The sequence below is a fragment of the Danio aesculapii genome, chromosome 2, assembly GCF_903798145.1.
Source record: "Danio aesculapii chromosome 2, fDanAes4.1, whole genome shotgun sequence".
In the NCBI taxonomy this organism is placed as follows: domain Eukaryota; kingdom Metazoa; phylum Chordata; class Actinopteri; order Cypriniformes; family Danionidae; genus Danio; species Danio aesculapii.
Genome location: NC_079436.1, coordinates 26484942 through 26504774, shown reverse-complemented (window position 1 = coordinate 26504774; position 19833 = coordinate 26484942). Strand labels below are relative to the sequence as shown.

The following is a 19833-nucleotide window of genomic DNA, read 5'->3' as shown; positions in this document are numbered from 1 at the left end:
CTTGTGTATGTCTTTGATTCTTCCTATGGTAAAGTCAAGTATAGTGTGTAACCTCTTGTCACCAATCCATTGTGCAGTGTGGAAACAACTGTGATCGGCCAACTTTCAAAATCATGCAAATCAATCAAGTATGAACATGACATTACTGTAGCGTTGGCAAGATTTGACGTTCTGTTTAGGTGGGCTTGCCACATTCAAGGCTTAAGGGTATACACCCACTGAGTTTGAATAGAAAATTGTGTAAACATTCACATTACCAAAATATTTACAACTGACAAAACAATAGTGACAGGTTAAAACCTTGTTTACTGAGGATTCTGTGTTGCGGCTGTCAAATCCAATCGAGTTGGCACTGCCTTTTTTATTTTCAGTTTCTCCGAAAATTTGAAAGGGGTCTGGATGCAGACCTGGTGCGTGCAATGCTTTTTAATGGGCTTAACTAACCCTACCCCTCACAGGGATGTCACTAGCTCCACTGAGTGCTTTGCGTCTCACATTGCATCTCTGAGAGCAATCTCAGCTAGCATCATAAAAGCTGCATCCTGATACAAATAGAAAAGTCTGCGTCAAACAGGGTCTTGATTAAAAAATATAGTGAACAAACAGTGTCTTTCTGTTTCTTAATGATCTGTAAGATTCTTACCAAATTTAACACAGGAAACAAGTGGAACGAATTGACTAAAGACAATAGAACCGGTCCCAATCATTGATTTTATCTGCACTTTATACAGAATGGTGTAAATACCCAATCCCCCAAAATTAGCCCCCATTCTGCTATTCAAATAAACTTATGTTTTTGTCTCTGTTTAATCCATTTGTTCTCAATCCTTATATTTTTATGATTATTTGATGAATAGAATGTTCGACCAAACAGTATTTTGGTTGTGAAACTGTAATAGTATTTCACTGTCACATGTTTAGCAAGTCCACGATTGCTTGATGAATAAAATAAATAATATAATGTAACATTTTTAAAAAATTGTGTATGAGGCTTTTTCATTGTCTTGTTCTACTTTTATCATTAATCTATAGTTATAATTATTAGCCTATTTATTTATTTTTTATTCCTTTTGTAGCAAACAGCTATGGGAGAAAGAACAATTTGCAGTCTGGGACAATTTAGATGATGAAGCCAGCAAACACCAGCTCCTCAGTCGATCAGTTCTTCATGAGGTCACCTGCAAACACACTCCATCTGATAGCTTTCGTTTGAATTCACTGTCCTAATGCTTCAACCCTTTAAAAACATATTTTCCAGGTACTTTGGGAATAATCAGAGCTGTATCACTACTGCAAGTGTCTGCGATACCCCTAAATAAATTTGTGGCTGTCTGATGATCCACATTCAGAGAGACAGAAGCAGCTGGAGCGATGTGATGAGGTCTGCTGTTCTCAGCCCAGCGGTTGCACAACCTGAACAGTCCAGCTACAATGAAAAATACCTGTCCTCCTTAACCCAAAGCATTCATAGGGAAGGCCTGAAGATGTGCAGCTCGTCTGAATCTCCAGCATCAATAGCGACAGATGACCTGGATTTGGCCTGTTCCGCAGAAAGAGCCATTTTCTCGTATATCAGTGGCATAAAGACCGACTCATCCTATAATCTCTCTGCTGGAGAGATATCGCAGACTGGTGAAACACTGTCCCCTAGCTTGTTCTCCTCTTCCCTGTCCACCTCATTTTTCAGTGCCTTTTCTCCATCCTTCTCATCCCCTTCCTCCAGTCACTCTTCAGGCTCCATGTCGGAGCAGTGTTTGGCTTCTCCATCACTTTCAGCTCTCTGTGGTCCACCTGAGACCCAGGAGCTTCTCTACAGTTGCACACCACAGACTCCAGAGCAACGCCTGTATCCAAAATCTCCTAAGCAAGAACCAACTGCTGAATTTCATCTTTGTAGCAAGAAGCTTCTGGACAAGCAAGAACGTTTCCAGTATCCCTGCAGTGACTCCAAGCAGCATCTTAACTTTCAGCATTTTCAGACAAAAGAGCAGTTCAAGAATGGTTTGGCATTAAGCGGAGTCGAGGGAATGAACGGGCATCTAAGTGAACAGCAGCCCTGCAAATGGATGGATTGTAGGGCTACCTATGGGCAGAAAGAAGAACTGGTGAGGCACATAGAGAAGATCCACATAGATCAGCGGAAAGGGGAGGAATTTACCTGCTTTTGGGCAGGATGTGTTCGTCGACACAAGCCCTTTAATGCTCGGTACAAACTGCTCATTCACATGAGAGTGCATTCTGGTGAGAAGCCCAACAAATGCATGGTGAGTTCAATTTGTGTGTGTGTGTGTGTGTGTTATTGTAAACACAAAGCTGTCATCTCTGGCATCATGATGTCATCTTTAGGCATTTTTTTGTATAGGGTGTTATTGCAAAAACAGGTCAAACAAAGTTTCTCACACATGTGTTATCATTTGACACATTTCAGTAAGCATTTTTTTGTGTGTGCGTTTAAAAGACGTCTAATAGACATCCAAACATAGATGTCTTTGCTAAAGAAAAAAGGCTAAATTAGGGCTGTCGGTGAAAACCTAATAGACATCTAACGATAGTCAAAAAATAGACTAGTCAAGAATTCCTGACTATACATGTGAACTCTGTTTAATCTTGTTGTTTTGGACTATTGTTAGACGGGCATTAGACTTCCACTCACACCCCAAATGTAGTCCTGTTTTAATCAAGACATCTATGTTTATACATCTATTAGTCATTTTTTAAAACACAATTGCTTGGTGGGATATCAGAGAAATATGAGTAAATAAACTAATTCCGTTAATTCAGTATTTGCACAGATGATCTTGTCTTGTTGAATCGCTGAATGTTTGCTCAATTGTGAGTCGCTTTGGACAAAAGCATCTGCTGGCTAAATGACTAAATGTAAATGTTGTCTATTTAGATTGTCTAACCCTATTCTATATAAAAGGGATAAATATTCTACATTGAAAAATGAGGTAAAAACTACAGTTTGTTATTGTAAAGAAACAAATACAAAGAATGAACATGGAAAATCTGAATGTATAATCAACTACAAATTAATGTAATGTTTACACCTCAACATGTACAGCACAGGTTTAACAAACACAACCAAGATTTAGATATCAGCGTTATAAAATCAATCCTATTTCACAAAAATTTGACTAAAAAAAATGATTAAAATTATGTACCTTGCATGTCAGGCCAGTAGTGAAACGCTACACGCTGTGCACATATGATCCTATAGTTTAAAATTGTTGTTTTGGTGTTCGAGGACGAGTACATGTGTCTATAGACTGAACATGTTATATGCACAATATCACATTTTTTATAGTTGACATGAAAACAATATTGATATGGTTTTCATAAAATTCAGCATTCTCAAAATTCCACTGTTGTGAAAATGTTTGTCCAAAGAATGGTCTCAAACCTCGGAAAAAAGCCACTTCACCACATTTTGACTTCTAAGGCACAGGTAATTTATTATTTAAGAAAAAAGATTGACAGTGGCTTCTCCTTTCATAGAAAATTCCATTTTTCTTTTTGATATTTGCTACCAGTTTATCAGGAAGTGTTGATTTTGTTCTCTTTGACTCATAGGATGGAAAAGGTTCTTTGTTTGAAAAGATCCTATATTCCAGTTTTGCACACGTGTTTGGATGGAAACATAGCTAATGAAAATCACAGTGTCAAACACAATTTTTAGATTCAGTGCCACATTTTTACATCTAATCTAAGTATGGACTTTTTTTACAAAATAGCTAGTACTTTTAACCAGAATTTTTTTTCCTGAGCTGCACAACAACCAGACCCTGAGCTGTTGTTTTGCTAGTACATGTAGTAGGTATTAATCAGTAAAACACAAGATTTTTCTTTTAACCCATGCCAATTCTTTGAAGTAAAACATGGGAAAGTAGAGAAAGACTGACATGTGGACTCAATCTCTCTTCACCTCCAGAGATTGATCAATTGCAGATTTGAGAGATTTAGACTTTTGAGTTGTTTATAGTTGCGTTACAAATTGCCTTCGTGAGAGTTGCTTGGAAACCGATATTATGCAACGATAAATTTCGTCAACTCCTTCCAAGACAATTAGATTTTTAGTTTTTTAGGTATTCAACAAGTATGATTTTAAGTGCCCTTGTGCAATGTAAAGGAAAGGCAAACATTATTTAATAATAATAATAATAATAATATAATGCAGAATACAAAATCTGTCAGCACTTATTACCATAACACGCTCAAAGATATTATTGTAGGGAGAGATAATCGTGTTTTACAACTATAATCATTTAATACTTTGATGGAGCTGTGTTTCATTTCCCTTACAAAAAGCCACATAAGAAATGTGTTTCTTTTTAGTGATGCAATATATTGTTTGATTTACACTCACTGGCCACTTTATTAGGTACACCTTACTAGTACCGAGTTGGGCCCTCTTTTGTCTTCAGAACTGCCTTAATCCTTCGTGGCATAGGTTCAACAAGGTACTGGAAATATTTCCAATATTTTGGTCAATATTGACATGATAGCATCATGCAGTTGCTGCAGATTTATCAGCTGCACATCCATGATGTGAACCTCTCATACCACCACATTCCAAAGGTGCTCTACTGGATTGAAATCTGGTGACTGTGGAGGCCGTTGGAGTACAGTGAACTCATTGTCATGTTTAAGAAACCAGTCTGAGATGATTCGCACTTTATCATATGGCACATTACCCTGCTGGAAGTAGCCGACAGAAGATGGATAAACTGTGGTCATGAAGGGATGGACATGGTCAGCAAAAATATTCAGGTAGGCTTTTGCCTTGACACGATGCTCAATTGGTGCTAATGGGCCCTAAGTGTGCCAAGAAAATATCCCCCACACCATTACACTACCACCAGCCTGAACCGTTAATACAAGGCAGGATGGATCCATGCTTTCATGTTGTTGATGCCAAATTCTGACCCAACCATCCGAATGTTGCTGCAGAAATCGAGACTAATCAGACCAGCAACATTATTCAAATCTTCTATTGTCCAATTTGGTGAGGCTGTGCGAATTGTAGCCTCAGTTTCCTGTTCTTAGGTAACAGGAGTGGCACCCAGTGTGGTCTTCTGCTTCTGAAGCCCATCCGCCTGAAGGTGTGACTTGTTGTGCATTCAGACATGCTCTCTGCATACCTCAGTTGTAACGATTGGTTATTTGAGTTACTGTTGCCTTTTTATGAGCTCGAACCAATCTGGCCATTCTCCTCTGACCTCTGGCATCAACAAGGCATTTGCACCCACAGAACTGTCACTCACTGTATATTTTCTTTTTCAGACCATTCTCTGTAAACCCTAGTGATGGCTGTACGTGAAGATCCCAGTAGATTAGCAGTTTCTGAAATACTCGGACTAGCCCGTCAAGTACCAACAAACATGCCATGTTCAGTCACTTAAATTACCTTTCTTCCCCATTCTGATGCTCGCTTTGATCTGCAGCAGATCATCATGTCTACATGCCTAAATACATTGAATTGCTGTCATGTGATTGGCTGATTAGAAATTTGCATTAACAAGCAGTTGGTGAGGTGTACCTAATAAAGTGGTCGGTGAGTGTATTTGCTGGTTTTATTTATTATTTTTTTTACTTGTGGTAGAGTATTATTTGGGAGATATTGTTGGTTTGATCCTTTAATGTACACTCAATTATGTGTATTAGTATAATTTTTAACTTTAAATCGATTTTATAAAAAGCTTTTAAATATTAAAGTTCTTATAAATATTCTTTAAGATTATTATATTATATTATATTATATTATATTATATTATATTATATTATATTATATTATATTATATTATATTATATACAGACTAATATGGATGTTATTTGTTTATTTATTCATTCACATTCATAACTGATTTGAAGGTACTTTGACATTATATTTAATTTGGATGAATATGTCTGCTAAATGAACAAAAGTAAACATCATCATACTTAATTTAAAGCTTACAGTCATAAATCCCTATTTGTAATGATGCTTACTGAAACCCAATTTATTTTTCATATAACCTCATCATGACATCACACCTGTGACGGCCAAAATGTGTTTTATAATTTTGCAGAATTGCTCCAACCAAAAGTCTGCATGACTGCGGCTGCCAGCTTGAATCAGCTGGGCTTGTTACTGACTCCCTCGCTGGCCTTTCTCCAACTCAAACATCTTAGCAGAGCCTTGTTCTAACAGGAACCAGCTTTGAACATGTCTGTTTAATAAACTCCGCCGGGTGGCATGTTTGTCTGCGCAGATCTTCACAACAGGCCTCGTATAATTGTGCATGAACTGACAGCACAAACAGCACTTACAGTTTACAGCTAAAGGAGCTTTAACAGTTTTACTTGGTTTGATATCTGTAATTTACTAACTTTTTTTTAGCTTAAAGGGTTAGTTCACCCATAAATCAAAATACAGATATTAAATACTCACCCTCATGTCCTTCCAATCTTTTTAGACATTGGTTTTTGTTATACAATTGAAGATATCTTAGATAAAATCCTAGAGTTCTCTGGCCATCCATAGACACCAACGGTCTTGAGAAGTCCAGAAAAGGAATGAAAAATATTGTCAAAACATTTTATGTGTCAGCTGTAATCATATGAAGCTCCAAGAACACTTTTGTACACCAAAAAACTTTTTCCACCCACGTCTCCTGTCAGGTCAGGGTGCGCATTTACTGTGTGCAAGCTAGTATTGTCTGCATAAGCGTGCACTCTAATTTGACGTGGAACTCATAAGCACATAACATAACATAACATAACATAACATAACATAGCATAATAACATAACATAACAACATAACATAACATAACAACATACCATAACATAACATAACATAACAACATAACATAACAACATAACATAACATAACATAACATAACATAATAACATAACATAACATAACAACATAACATAACATAACAAGTAAACATAACATAATAACATAACATAACATAACATAATAACATAACATAACATAACATAATAACATAACATAACATAATAACATAACATAATAACATAACATAACATATCATAATAACATAACATAATAACATAACATAACATAAAATCATAACATAACATAACATAAAATAATAACATAACATAACATAATAACATAACATATCATAATAACATAACATAATAACATAACATAACATAACATAAAATAATAACATAACATAACATAATAACATAACATATCATAATAACATAACATAATAACATAACATAACATAACATAAAATAATAATATAACATAATAACATAACATAACATAATAACATACCATAACATAATAACATAACATAACATAACATAACATAACATAACATAACATAACATAACATAATAACATAACATAATAACATAACATAACATAATAACATAACATAACATAACATAACATAACATAAAATAATAACATAACATAACATAAAATAATAACATAACATAACATAATAACATAACATAACATAATAACATAACATAATAACATAACATAACATAATAACATAACATAACATAACATAATAACATAACATAACATAACATAATAACATAACATAATAACATAACATAACAACATAACATAACATAACATAACATAACATAACATAACATAACAACATAACATAACATAATAACATAACATAACATAATAACATAACATAACATAATAACATAACATAACATAATAACATAACATAATAACATAACATAATAACATAACATAACATAATAACATAACATAATAACATAACATAATAACATAACATAACATAATAACATAACATAACATAACATCATAACATAACATAATAACATAACATCATAACATAACATAACATAATAACATAACATAAATTCGTTTTTACAGGGTTTTTTGGAGGTTTCTTGGTGTTTTTGGCGATTTGTATGCTTAGTTGAACCTCAGAAGTCACGTGGAACGTTTGGACAATGTTTTTGGTTCCTTTTTTGGACCTTGAACATTTCATTGTTGTCTATGGAGGTTCTGAGAGCTCTCGGATGTCATCTAAAATATGTTCATTTGTGTTCTGAAGATGAAAGGAGGTCTCAGAGAATTAGATTGACATAAGGGTGATTAACTAACTAATAACATTTTATGGGTGAATTAACCCATTAAAGCTGTTAAAGTATAATAACAATCATGTTTCATAGCTAGTGTCATTTTTTTGCATTAAAAATGAGCTATGGACAATTTCCATGCTACCATTTTTTTACATTCTCTACAAGAAATGACTTCAGAGATCAAGTGACAGTAAGTAGTAATTTAACCAAATAGTTTAAGCAAGTCCATGTGCTTTCTCTTTAAAATCTTCATATTAACTGGAATGGCATGTATTAATCTCTGCTTACACTGCAAAGCTGTGCTCTCTGGCACAAGAGCAGAAGACATTATTTGCATGCATATGTGTACTTGACAATAACTGGAACAATTTTGTGATTACTTGTCTACATATTCCCATGTGTTGGGATGATGTCTTGTAGTTTGAAGGCTGCAATAAGGCATTTTCACGTCTGGAGAACCTGAAGATCCACCTGCGCAGCCACACCGGAGAGAAGCCCTACATTTGTCAGCATCCCGGCTGTCTGAAGGCCTTCAGCAATTCTAGCGATCGAGCTAAACACCAGCGTACACATTTGGACACGGTAGGACCATTCTCAAAAAAATCTGAAAAACAATATTGTGTATAATTTCTCTATAATAAGATTAAAAAAAATATGTAAAAAAAAGATGTTATATATATATATATATATATATATATATATATATATATATATATATATATATATATATATATATATATATATATATATATATATATATTTGGGAGATATTGTTGGTTTGATCCTATATATATATATATATATATTTATATATATATATATACATATATATATATATATATATATATATATATATATATATATATATATATATATATATATATATATATATATATATATATATATATATACAATTTATTAAGTTAATTATTTTAATCATTAAATATATATTTAAAAATTGCATATGTTTAGATCAGTAATGAATAATAGAGGTAGGTGTATACAGCGGAAGGGACGTGGTGGTGGGGAAAAATCGGGTGAAAGAAAAAAAAACTGGGTGTAAAACAAAGAATGTGTGGGAGAAAAAAAACAGAGTGATAGGAAGATATATTTTTTTTACGTTTTTGTATTCCCTCGCAAAGATGTTTTGCATTCCCTCACAAAACTGTTTTTCCACAAACACTTCCTGTTCGCTTCATACCTGTAACATGTCAACCCTCCCGTTTCAAGAGTTCCCACTTAGATATGCTTGGCGTATAAAGCAGGTTTGGCATGCTGTCCCGGGAGAGAACCCTGAGCTCGGAGATATTTGAGCCCAGGGCTCCCGCCCGGTCGATAAGCATATCAGGAGATCCGAGATCAGGTAGGCCTCGAGAGCTTCCCCTTTAGAAAAGGGAGGAAAAGGAGGAGATGGGGTGGAAGGGGGGATTCTTCCAAACGAAGATAGAAACAGTAGGGAGAAAATGATCCATTTATAGTAAACTAGGATCACTCTGATTGGATTATTACTGATTACAGATGAGTGGCCAGACGTGCTCAATCATATCACGTGCTCCTCTCAAAATTAGTTTATGAAACTTCACTTTTGCTGGCATTCTCCCGTATTTTACCACTCTATTCTGCTATCATCCTATAAATATTTTCCCATATTTCTCCTATATTTGTAATCTTGAAAGCATGCTGAAATTAATATAAAAGTGTCTGCATTCACTTTCTTTACATTAAAGCTGTGCGTCGATCATCCCCATTCTTATGCAACCTCTGAATCAGCGAGTGCATGTATAAGCGCTGAGTAAACATTTTGCAACAGTAAAAAAAAATGTATAAGCGCTGACTGACGGATGCGCTCCGTATGATAAACTGACCCTAGATCAGCTTCTGGACACCATTTAAAGTGACACCTCTGTTATCAAACTAGTAAAGAGCAGCAAATGAGTCTCTCGTTTTGTTTTGATTGATAACAGAGGTATCACTTTAGGAATGCACAGATCTATAATGAAAGGATTCCATTACTTTAGTAACTGTCTGTGCTCATTTAAGAGAAAATTAGTTGTGTTTAAAATAAAACACACAGGATGGACATGTTTACACATTATTAAGTGTATTTGTCTGTTTAAACACACCTTAATCCTAAAGTATCCTGCACTTTTCCTGATGGGGTGTACCGCTGGGTGTACAGAAGCTTATCTGGGATTAGTTTATCATACGGAGCGCGTCTGTCAGTCACATTGCATTAGAATGGCGATGATCGACGCACAGCTTTCATGGAACGAAAGCGAATGAAGACATTTTTATATAGATTTCAGCATGCTTTCAATATAACAAAAACATGAGAAATATGGGAAAATAATTAATGATACGATGATAGCAGGATAGACTGGTAAAATACGGGAGAATCCCGGCATAAACGGAAGGGTTGACATGTATGAAGTGAGCGGGAAGTGTTTGTGGAAGAACAGTTTTGCGACGGAATGCTTAAACTTAAAAAAAAAAAAATCTTCCTATCACTCTGTTTTTTTTCTCCCACCCAGTATTTTCTCTTCCACCCGTTTTTTTCCAACCATCACGTCTCTTCCGGGTCTCCGTAGTATGCAGCTGTACTGTATATGTGTGTGTGTGTGTATGTATATATATATATATATATATATATATATATATATATATATATATATATATATATATATATATATATATATATATATAGGCAAGGCAAGTTTATTTATATAGCACATTTCATACACAGTGGCAATTCAAAGTGCTTTACATAAACAGGAATAAAAGAAACAAGTATAAGAAAAATAAAAACAAATAATAAAAATGGTAAAAAAAATAAAATAAAATAAAATAAATAAGCATAAAAACAGATAAAATGTGTTATAAAAGAATGAAAAAGAAGAGAAAAACATAATAGTGCGATCTGTCGGACGTAGCACAGTGCTCGCTCAGTAAAGGCACAGCTAAACAGATGTGTTTTCAGTCTTGATTTGAATGTGCCTAATGTTGGAGCACATCTGATCATTTCTGGAAGCTGATTCGAGCAGCGAGGGGCGTAGTAGCTGAAAGCCGATTCACCCTGCTTTGACTGAACTCTTGGAATTTCTAATCTATTTGATCCTAAAGATCTGAGTGATCTGTTAGGTTTGTATTCAGTGAGCATATCTGTAATGTATTGCGGTCCTAGGCCATTTAGTGATTTATAGATTTAGAGTGATTTATAATACTTTAAAATCTATTCTGAATCTATTCTGAATGTAACTGGGAATGTATGTATATATATATATATATATATATATATATATATATATATATATATATATATATATATATATATATATATATATATATATATATATATATGTGTGTAATATTAAAATATAACAACAATAACATTCACAGTATAAAATGTAACAATTATTTATGCACACGCACACATATTTTAATATACTTTCATTTAAAGAATATATATATATATATATATATATATATATATATATATATATATATATATATATATATATATATATATATATATATACAGTGGATCAAAAGGATTGAGAAAAGAACATATGTTTTAATTTAATTTATTATTATTTTATAGTATAGAAATGTGCGACGTATGAAATTATTTTTTTTAAAAGTGGGTCAATATTTACAATACACTATTGGTTTATATTCCTAAAATATTATATATTACATATAATATTAAAAGGGAAAACAGTTCACCCAAAATTTTAAATTTACTCACTATTTACTCCTCCTCATAAACCTTTATGAGTTTCTTTCTTCTTTCTTTCTTTCTTTCTTCTGAAGAAAGCTGAAAACTAATAACCATTGACTTCCATAATATTTGTTTTTCCTACAACCACTCAAAAAAGTTTGCTGTATATTCAAACTACTTACTACTAAAATGAGCTGAAACAACACAATTCTTGATTTTTTAGGCAACTTAATTGTTTTGTGGTTAACCCACTTAAATTTGTAAACACTAAAAAGCTAACTTAATTCCTTTATGTTGTCCCAACACAAATCAATTGTATGGAACCCAACATTTTACAGTGATGAAAGTCAATGTTCACAGGTTTCCAGCTTTCTTCAAAGTATCTTCTCTTGTGTTTAAAAAAGAAAAGAAAGTAACTCATGAAGGTTAACAAGTAAAGGGTGAATACATGATGACAGAATTTTCATTTTTGGGTGAACAATCCCTTTAAATAGACTCATAGATTTTTTTTACTGGTGCACCACTAATAAAAACAAACAAGGCAGTGGAAGCTTACTTGTCATTTTTTCCCAGACATTGTGGTCCTTCACAATAACATGGTTTTATTTACACTAAATTGAGAGTAAGGAATTATAGTCTGAGTCTGTCTGGAGATCTCCTTTCACTTTAATGACCTCAGAAAAAAAGAGAAGCAGTTCAGTGCTCACAAGCTCTGCCCGCAGCGGCTTTTCCCTGATGCCAACCTGTGAAGCAACAACCACCAGATTAAAGGCTGGTAATATATATTAAAATCCCCTTCCTATGTGACTATGAGAGCAAAATCTGAACAGCTTGTCTTTCCACATGCATGCAAAGATACTCTTGGAAAGCAAAGTTACTGGATTGCCCTTTTTCATATTTTCTGGTTTAAGAAATGCACAAGGACCCGATGATAGCATTTAAACTTGTAAAATAAATTCGGATTTTCATTATATGTATTCTTTAAAGTAGTTTGATTCACTGATGGCAGGCATAACATTTCTAATTGTCTTTTTCATTTAGAATTTTATTGCATACATTTCTACATTTACTTACAGATGTGTTACACAGAGCTTTTTATATACATACTAAACAATTAAACATGAGAATTCAGAAAGTGTAGGGGGGGGGGGGGGGGGGGGGGGGGGGGGGGGAGTAAATAAAAAAGTAAATAACATTAAAGATTTGAAGATATTATGGCAATATGGCATTAAAGGGGACCTATTATGCAAAAATCGCTTTTACAAGGGGTTTAAACAGTTGTGTGGCAACATTGTGTAAATACAGCCAGTCTCTAATGGTACAAATGTAATAATTTTTTTTTTCGTCTGCAGAAACACTTTGATTGACATTCTCACTTTGTACATGTCATTGAAGGTTGAAAGCCCTGCCCATTAGTGATGATCTTTCCCTCATTAGCATAAACAGCCCTGAGTGAGGCCCCGTTTACACTAGTACGTTTTAGTTTTAAATGGCTTTTAGTATGAAAACGATCCGCGTCCACACTGGCATTTCACCCAGTGTTTCTGAACAACTCTCCGTCTACACCACACCACTGAAAACGCACATCACGTGACCACACACACACTCTAGCATGTGCTGCAAAATATATACCCTGATGACAGCTGTGCTCGTCAGACTGTTCATCAAGGATCTACTGCTGGATCTAATCTCACTGTATTTGTTAAACGTGATGTTTAATTCATCTTGTTGTCTACATCTAATGACATATTCCCAGACTTTGGTCTTTTGAATCTATTACTTGTTCTCAGGTAACGTGTTTTGGCTGAGCGCAAAGATAAGTTAATAATTAATATAACCACGTACAATCTCTATATTGACTGATTGCCTGCCTTTATTTCCTATAATGTATAAACTAATTGTACGCTATACTTTTATTATGGCTATCACTGATTATTAAAACTGATATTCAGCAAAAGAGAGGGAATGTTTCGAATTTTCAATGAAAATGAAAGGAGGCAGTTATGCTAAAGGCTCCGTTTTGTTATAAATATGCATACAGTGAAGATGACGGTCATATTATGCAGCTACACGACGCCTCAACATTTCTGCTGTCTGTTAAGTTGCTCAAAATGAAAATTGACAGTGACTTATATCATGTCTTCGTTTTATTGTTAAGACAGTGAAACAACGTAGCCAGGATGATGTGAATGAAGTTATAAAGTACACTGTTCCCTTTGAAGATTTACCTGACATGTCCTCGGGAGTTTGTTTTCCATATCAAACTTGTGAAGTCTGAACTTACAGGGAGAGGATGAAGGACTGAATTCTGTGTAGACTACCTAATTATTGAGGGAAAAGCTCCAATCAGATAGGCGAATGTCTGCAGCCCCGCCTCCGTTTTCCCCCATCCACACTTAGACGAGCAGCAGTGTTTAAAGCGGCCTCTCTAGCCTTTTCAAAACACTCAGTTTTCGGTGCTCGAAACCTCCGGCGTAGTGTGGACGGATGGCGTAACCATAGCAAAACTTATGCGTTTTAAAACTAAAACGTATTAGTGTAAACGGGGCCTGAGAAGCAGCCGTCCACCATTAGGGTTTTCACATAGTACCTGCCGAAGGTAATATCAGCAACTAAGATGCATTATAAATGTTGAGTATAAGGATGCAAAAACAAACACTTCATCCTCCATAGACGACCTTCCTCTTAGCCACGTGTTTTGACATTTTCAGTTTTTCAGATAACGTTAGTCCTGTTTTGAATCACACAGACATTTGTTGCTCCACCTTCTTTTGAAAAGAGAGCTGGGAGCACAATCTCGTTTGAATTTAAACTGACAGCCACCAAAACAGCACAATTTGGATCAAAGCCTACACTGTAAAAAAATGGCCGTGATTTGAACGGTAAAAAACTGTAAAAATGCTACAGTAAAAGTCCGTAACCTGGTTAACGGTATGTTTCCTTAATATATACAGCGAATAACCGTAAATTGACTTTCCCAGAATTCCCTGCATGGCACATCACTTTTTATGCTTTTTGTTGACGTTACTGTGGATCAGTTTAGTTGTTTCCCCATCAGTTATGTACATTAGAGATTTATGTTACATCTAATATTGATAAACAATGTTTATTTCATGACTTTATGTTATGCATGTTACCATACTGGTGTTTAACAGAATGAGCATTGGTTCATTATGTAGCTTTCTCATTACCACCTGCTTATGGCTTTGATTAACGTGTCTAACTGTGTAACAAAAGATGTGTAGATGTTGGTAATTCAAAATACAGACATATTACCTCTATAAATTAATGAAATACTGTAGTTTACTGTAAAAACAAGAAATTACTTTTACGGTTTGTTCCGTATTTTTAACGGTAAAATACTGGCAACCACAGCTGCCACTTTTTTACCGTAAATTTTACGGATTTATTTTTTACAGTGTAAAAGGGGCAGTTTCAAATAGATATAAAACCTATTTGTGTGGTATTTTAAGCTGAGACTTCACACACACGCTCTAGGGACATCAGAAACTTATTTTACATGTTGTAAAAATGAGCATATTAGTAGCAAAAGTAAAAATGATGAAATAACTAATGTATTTAATCAAAAGCATTTGAATGTGTAAAAAATCATTTTAATTATGTATTCTTTATGTTCTAATTTTTATTGTGAAATAACAAACACTAAATCAGAACAAAGTTACATCTTTGTTGCTTTTTTTTTACAAAAGAGAACAGAAGAAAAAAAACCAATAAAAAAATAATGATAGTAGGAATAAAAATGGAAAAGAAAAATGGAAGCAAGAGTAATAAGTGTACAGAAAATTACAACCAACTATCACTATCAAATGCTTCAATGTTGAAAGTAAATAATTACAATTAAGCAGTATAAATCTTTAAAAACAGACAAAAATTTAATTACTATGAAATAAATGAATTAAAAAGGAAGGAGAGTGCGTCTATTAAATGGAAGGCAAGACCTTAAGAGAGTTAAAGTAAGTTATAAAACATTGACAATTTTTAAAGAAATTTGTTTTCCCAGAGCATCTAATCTTTTCCAACTTTAGAAAATGCATGGCATCTACAAGCTATAGGGATGTAGTTGGAGGCTTATTTGATTTCCAGTGAAGTAGAATACTAATTATGTATTCTTTAAAGTGGTTTCAATAACTGATGGCAGGCGTAACAACTGTCTCTTTCATTTAGAGTTTTTATAGCATAAATGTCCTCATTTACTTACAGATGTGTTACACAGAGCTTTTGGATATACAAAACAATTAAACATGAGAATTCAGTGTAAGCAGGGTTCAACGCTAAGGATTTTTTCTACTGGCCTGATCGGGCCAGTGGTTCAGATTTTTACATGCCCTGCCAAAAAAGAGGTCAATAGCTGTTTCTCAGCCACATATTATAAAAAATGTGTCAAAAGCCAAACATAATTGTACACATACACTTTTTATTCAGCATTACTTTTCTTTACATGCATACAATTTACATTGATGTAACTAAACTTAAAAAAAAAAAGCACAACATCTGAAATATGCATATACTAACTTAAATTGATTTAATGATAACCAATGACAGTGACTGAGGTGAGTTACATGAATGGAGCCCTTACCTTACAGAAGATATATATTGAAATAAATAAATAGATTTAATTTAAATACAATACTGATTAGATAACTAAAAATAAAATGTTTAATGTGTTTTCGTTGAAAACTACAACGATTTTATGTTTTTCGTTTGTTTAAAACTTACAAAATGCCTAATTTAAGAAACAGGCTCATTACATTAGTCTATACTGCTGTCAATATTTTTATTTTCCTTTTATTTGTGAACCTAGTTTTAAAATGCATTTCACTTCTTGTTCCTGCCTGATCCATTTAAATAATAATCGTATTAGCCTACCTTTTAATCAAATGAAAGTGAAGGGGTTTGTGCATTATATCGCGGGGGTGCATTTCTCAACACAACACTGGGACTGCAGTCTGATCATGAAGCAGATCAATGATCTTTGATCTTTCTTTCGAGGTGTCAGTGCAGAAATAAACAAAACAATAGGCATAATACAACATATTATAAGAATAAAATATGGACAAATTCTCAGATGGTAATTTCTGTCAATTTTCCTAATAATTAAAGCAGCTCTTGGTAATATTTTCAGCATGCTTTCACTTTCGTAATCAAAATGAAACACATTTACCAGTAGAAATGACATCCCGCCCTGCTTATAATTCTCTCATCATATAGCCATATACAGTGTATGTGTAACACGGGGAGTGACACAGACAACTGAAATTTAGGATCCACTTGGAGGTTTATTCAAAGTCAGGCAAGCAAAGGTCAACACAGGTGCAAACAGATGTATAAAGGCAGTCCAGAATCGTGGTCAAATGAATCAGGCGAGAGGTCGGTAGACAGGTGGCAGACAAGGAGAAAGGGAAACCAGGCAAAGATCAAAACACGGAGGAACAAGTCTAACGGAACCGCGTTGTAATGTCACTATACAGATAACAAGACTCGACAGTGTGAATAAGTGTGTGTGCTGCTTAAATGGTGTTTGTAATAAGTCCTTGACGATCCTCAGGTGGTGCGAGTGTAATCAGTAGAGACTTGTAGCAGGTGTAAGTATGTGTGTGTCATGACTGAATATGTAGTCCATTAATGGCGGAATTGTAGTCCATGTGTGTTTGTGTGTGAGATCGCTGGTGATCGTGACAATATGGCTATTACACAACCATAAAACACTGTGATATAGCCTGGTTAGTTCGTTAGATCGCTTTGGTTTCACACTACACTGTTTAAACAGTTGTGTGGCAACAGTGCGTGAATATAGCCAGCCTCTATTTGTAAAAATGACTTCATATTTTATTACAAAGAAGTGTGTGTAGACACACTTTGATTAACATTCTTCCTTTGTACGTGTCATTGAAGGGGGAAGGCCCCGCCTATTATTGATGATCTCTTCCTCATTAGCATAAACAGCCCTGAGTGAGAAGCAGCCATCCACCATCCGAGCCATCCAAGTTTTCACACAATACCTGCCGAAGGTAATGTCAGTGACTAAGAGGCATTATAACTGTTGAGTATTAGGATCCACAAATCAACACTTTATTCTCCGTAGACGACCTTCTTTTGACAATTTGAGCTTTTCATAGAGAAAGTGTTAGTCTTGTTTTGAATCTGCCACTATGCTGACACACAGGTATTTGTAGCTCTAGCTTTTTTTTTTAAAAGAGGTCTGCGAGCACAATCTCATTTGAATTTAAAGCGACAGTCACCAAAACGACATAATTTGGATCAAAGACTAAAAGGGTCAGTTTGACAGGGTTATAAAAACATATTTGTGTGGTATTTTGAGCTGAAACTTCACATACACATCTAAGGACATCAGAAACCTATTTTACATCTTGTAAAAATAGTAGCATGATAATGAAATAATTGTAGTATGCAATCAAAGTTGTTGCATTTAATTGCTAAATCCAGCTAAACCAGCATAACTATTGTACCCAATCTGCAAATTCTTTAGCACTTCTAATTGTTAACCATGCAAATATCATAATTCATCATGTAGATGTTTGGAGCACATCTGTGTAAGTGATATCATTGTGTCCCTCTGTGTTTTTAATGCAGTCCCTGGGAAAATTATCCAATAAAGCAGTGACTTTTCCATCTCGCCCTCTTTAAACGCGCAGCTGAAACGTGTGATGTAAGGAGCGCATAGCTGGAGAGATGACATTATTGATTAGTCCGTGCTGTTTTCAGAGTTGTGCAGCTCAGGGTGACACGTGGGATTAATATTAGAAGTGGACAGATGCGACGGTGTCAAAATATTTACAGAGTCTCTTTGTGTGTGTATCACTCTGCACCTGCAGAACATCCGCTGAAGGGGTTTGTGTAATGCTGCCATGTGATTCCTCTGAAAAGTTAAAGACTTTCAGTTTAAAAGGTTAAATATTTCTTCATCTTCGTAACATGTTTCAAGGATGTTTTTCATTTTGGAATTAAGATTATTTAGATGTTCTTTGGCATATAAAACTAAAAACAAGAACAACATGTGGTTGAACTGTTATTGTAATGAACAAAAACACCTTGTTTAAAACAAATCTTAAAGTAAACCTTAATTATTTTGAGATTTTAAGATATTTTAAGACTGTAATTGAAAACAATTGTTTTCTTATGTTTGAATATATTTTAAAGTAAAATTTATTCCTGTGACGGCAAAGCTGAATATCCTGTAGTCATCATCAGTGTCATTGTTATCATTCAGAACTAACTCTATTATGCTGATTTGATGATGAACAATCATTTGAAGAGTACATTTGCGAAATCAGATGACCAACTGTTTTAGAACTTTTTTTAACAATTGTACTCTTCAGAATTTAACACATTAAACTAAAAAAAGAACTCCAGTTTTAGTCATTTGCATAAAATATGTATATTTTTTGGCTATTGGATTTATCTGTTTATTATTATTTTACAAATAAACTCTTAATTTCTTATTACCAGTAATGTTCTGCTTTATCCAAGTTGATGCTGCACACTGGTGGTGGTGTGGAGAGACCCCCTTCATGATTGTAAAGCACTTTGGGTGTATGACTATACTTGATAAATGTGTTATATAAATGCACATACTTTATATTTTGTCTCAAAACCATATGCATTTTTTAAAATTCTTTAATGACCAAATCTTTTTAAAGAACAGCATTTATTTTAAAGAAATATTTTGTAATTTAATAAATAACATAATAATAATTTACTGTCTCAATATAATCATCCACTGCGAATAAAGCATTTATTTATTTTAAAAACAAATAATCTTCCCAATCTACCCAAACTCAAAAATAAAAGTCTGAGTTGTTTCAGCTAAAAGGAACTTGTACTGATTGATCTTAAAATATATCACTGCCTTAGTTTTGCCTCAAGATGACCAACAGTGTTTTTTAAAGCAAATGCATATTCAAGAGTTCAAATGTTGCTTGATAATAATAGCACGTTTGGCATGTTGTCCTAGGAGAGAACCCAGGGCTCCCACCTGGTC

The 19833-nt window shown here is 34.1% G+C and overlaps 1 protein-coding gene across 2 annotated transcripts in view; it reads left to right on the top strand.

The window, feature by feature from the left end:
• The first annotated feature begins 1083 nt into the window (after positions 1-1083).
• Positions 1084-19833, top strand: part of LOC130243936 (zinc finger protein GLIS1) — a 42826-nt gene continuing 24076 nt past the window's right edge. For both annotated transcript variants that reach the window (XM_056476260.1, XM_056476253.1), the window contains exons 1-3: positions 1084-1173; positions 1259-2264; positions 8516-8677. In XM_056476260.1, the coding sequence (XP_056332235.1) occupies positions 1335-2264; positions 8516-8677 (1092 nt within the window). In that variant the 5' untranslated portion in view covers positions 1084-1173; positions 1259-1334. The remainder of the gene's footprint in view (positions 1174-1258; positions 2265-8515; positions 8678-19833) is intronic.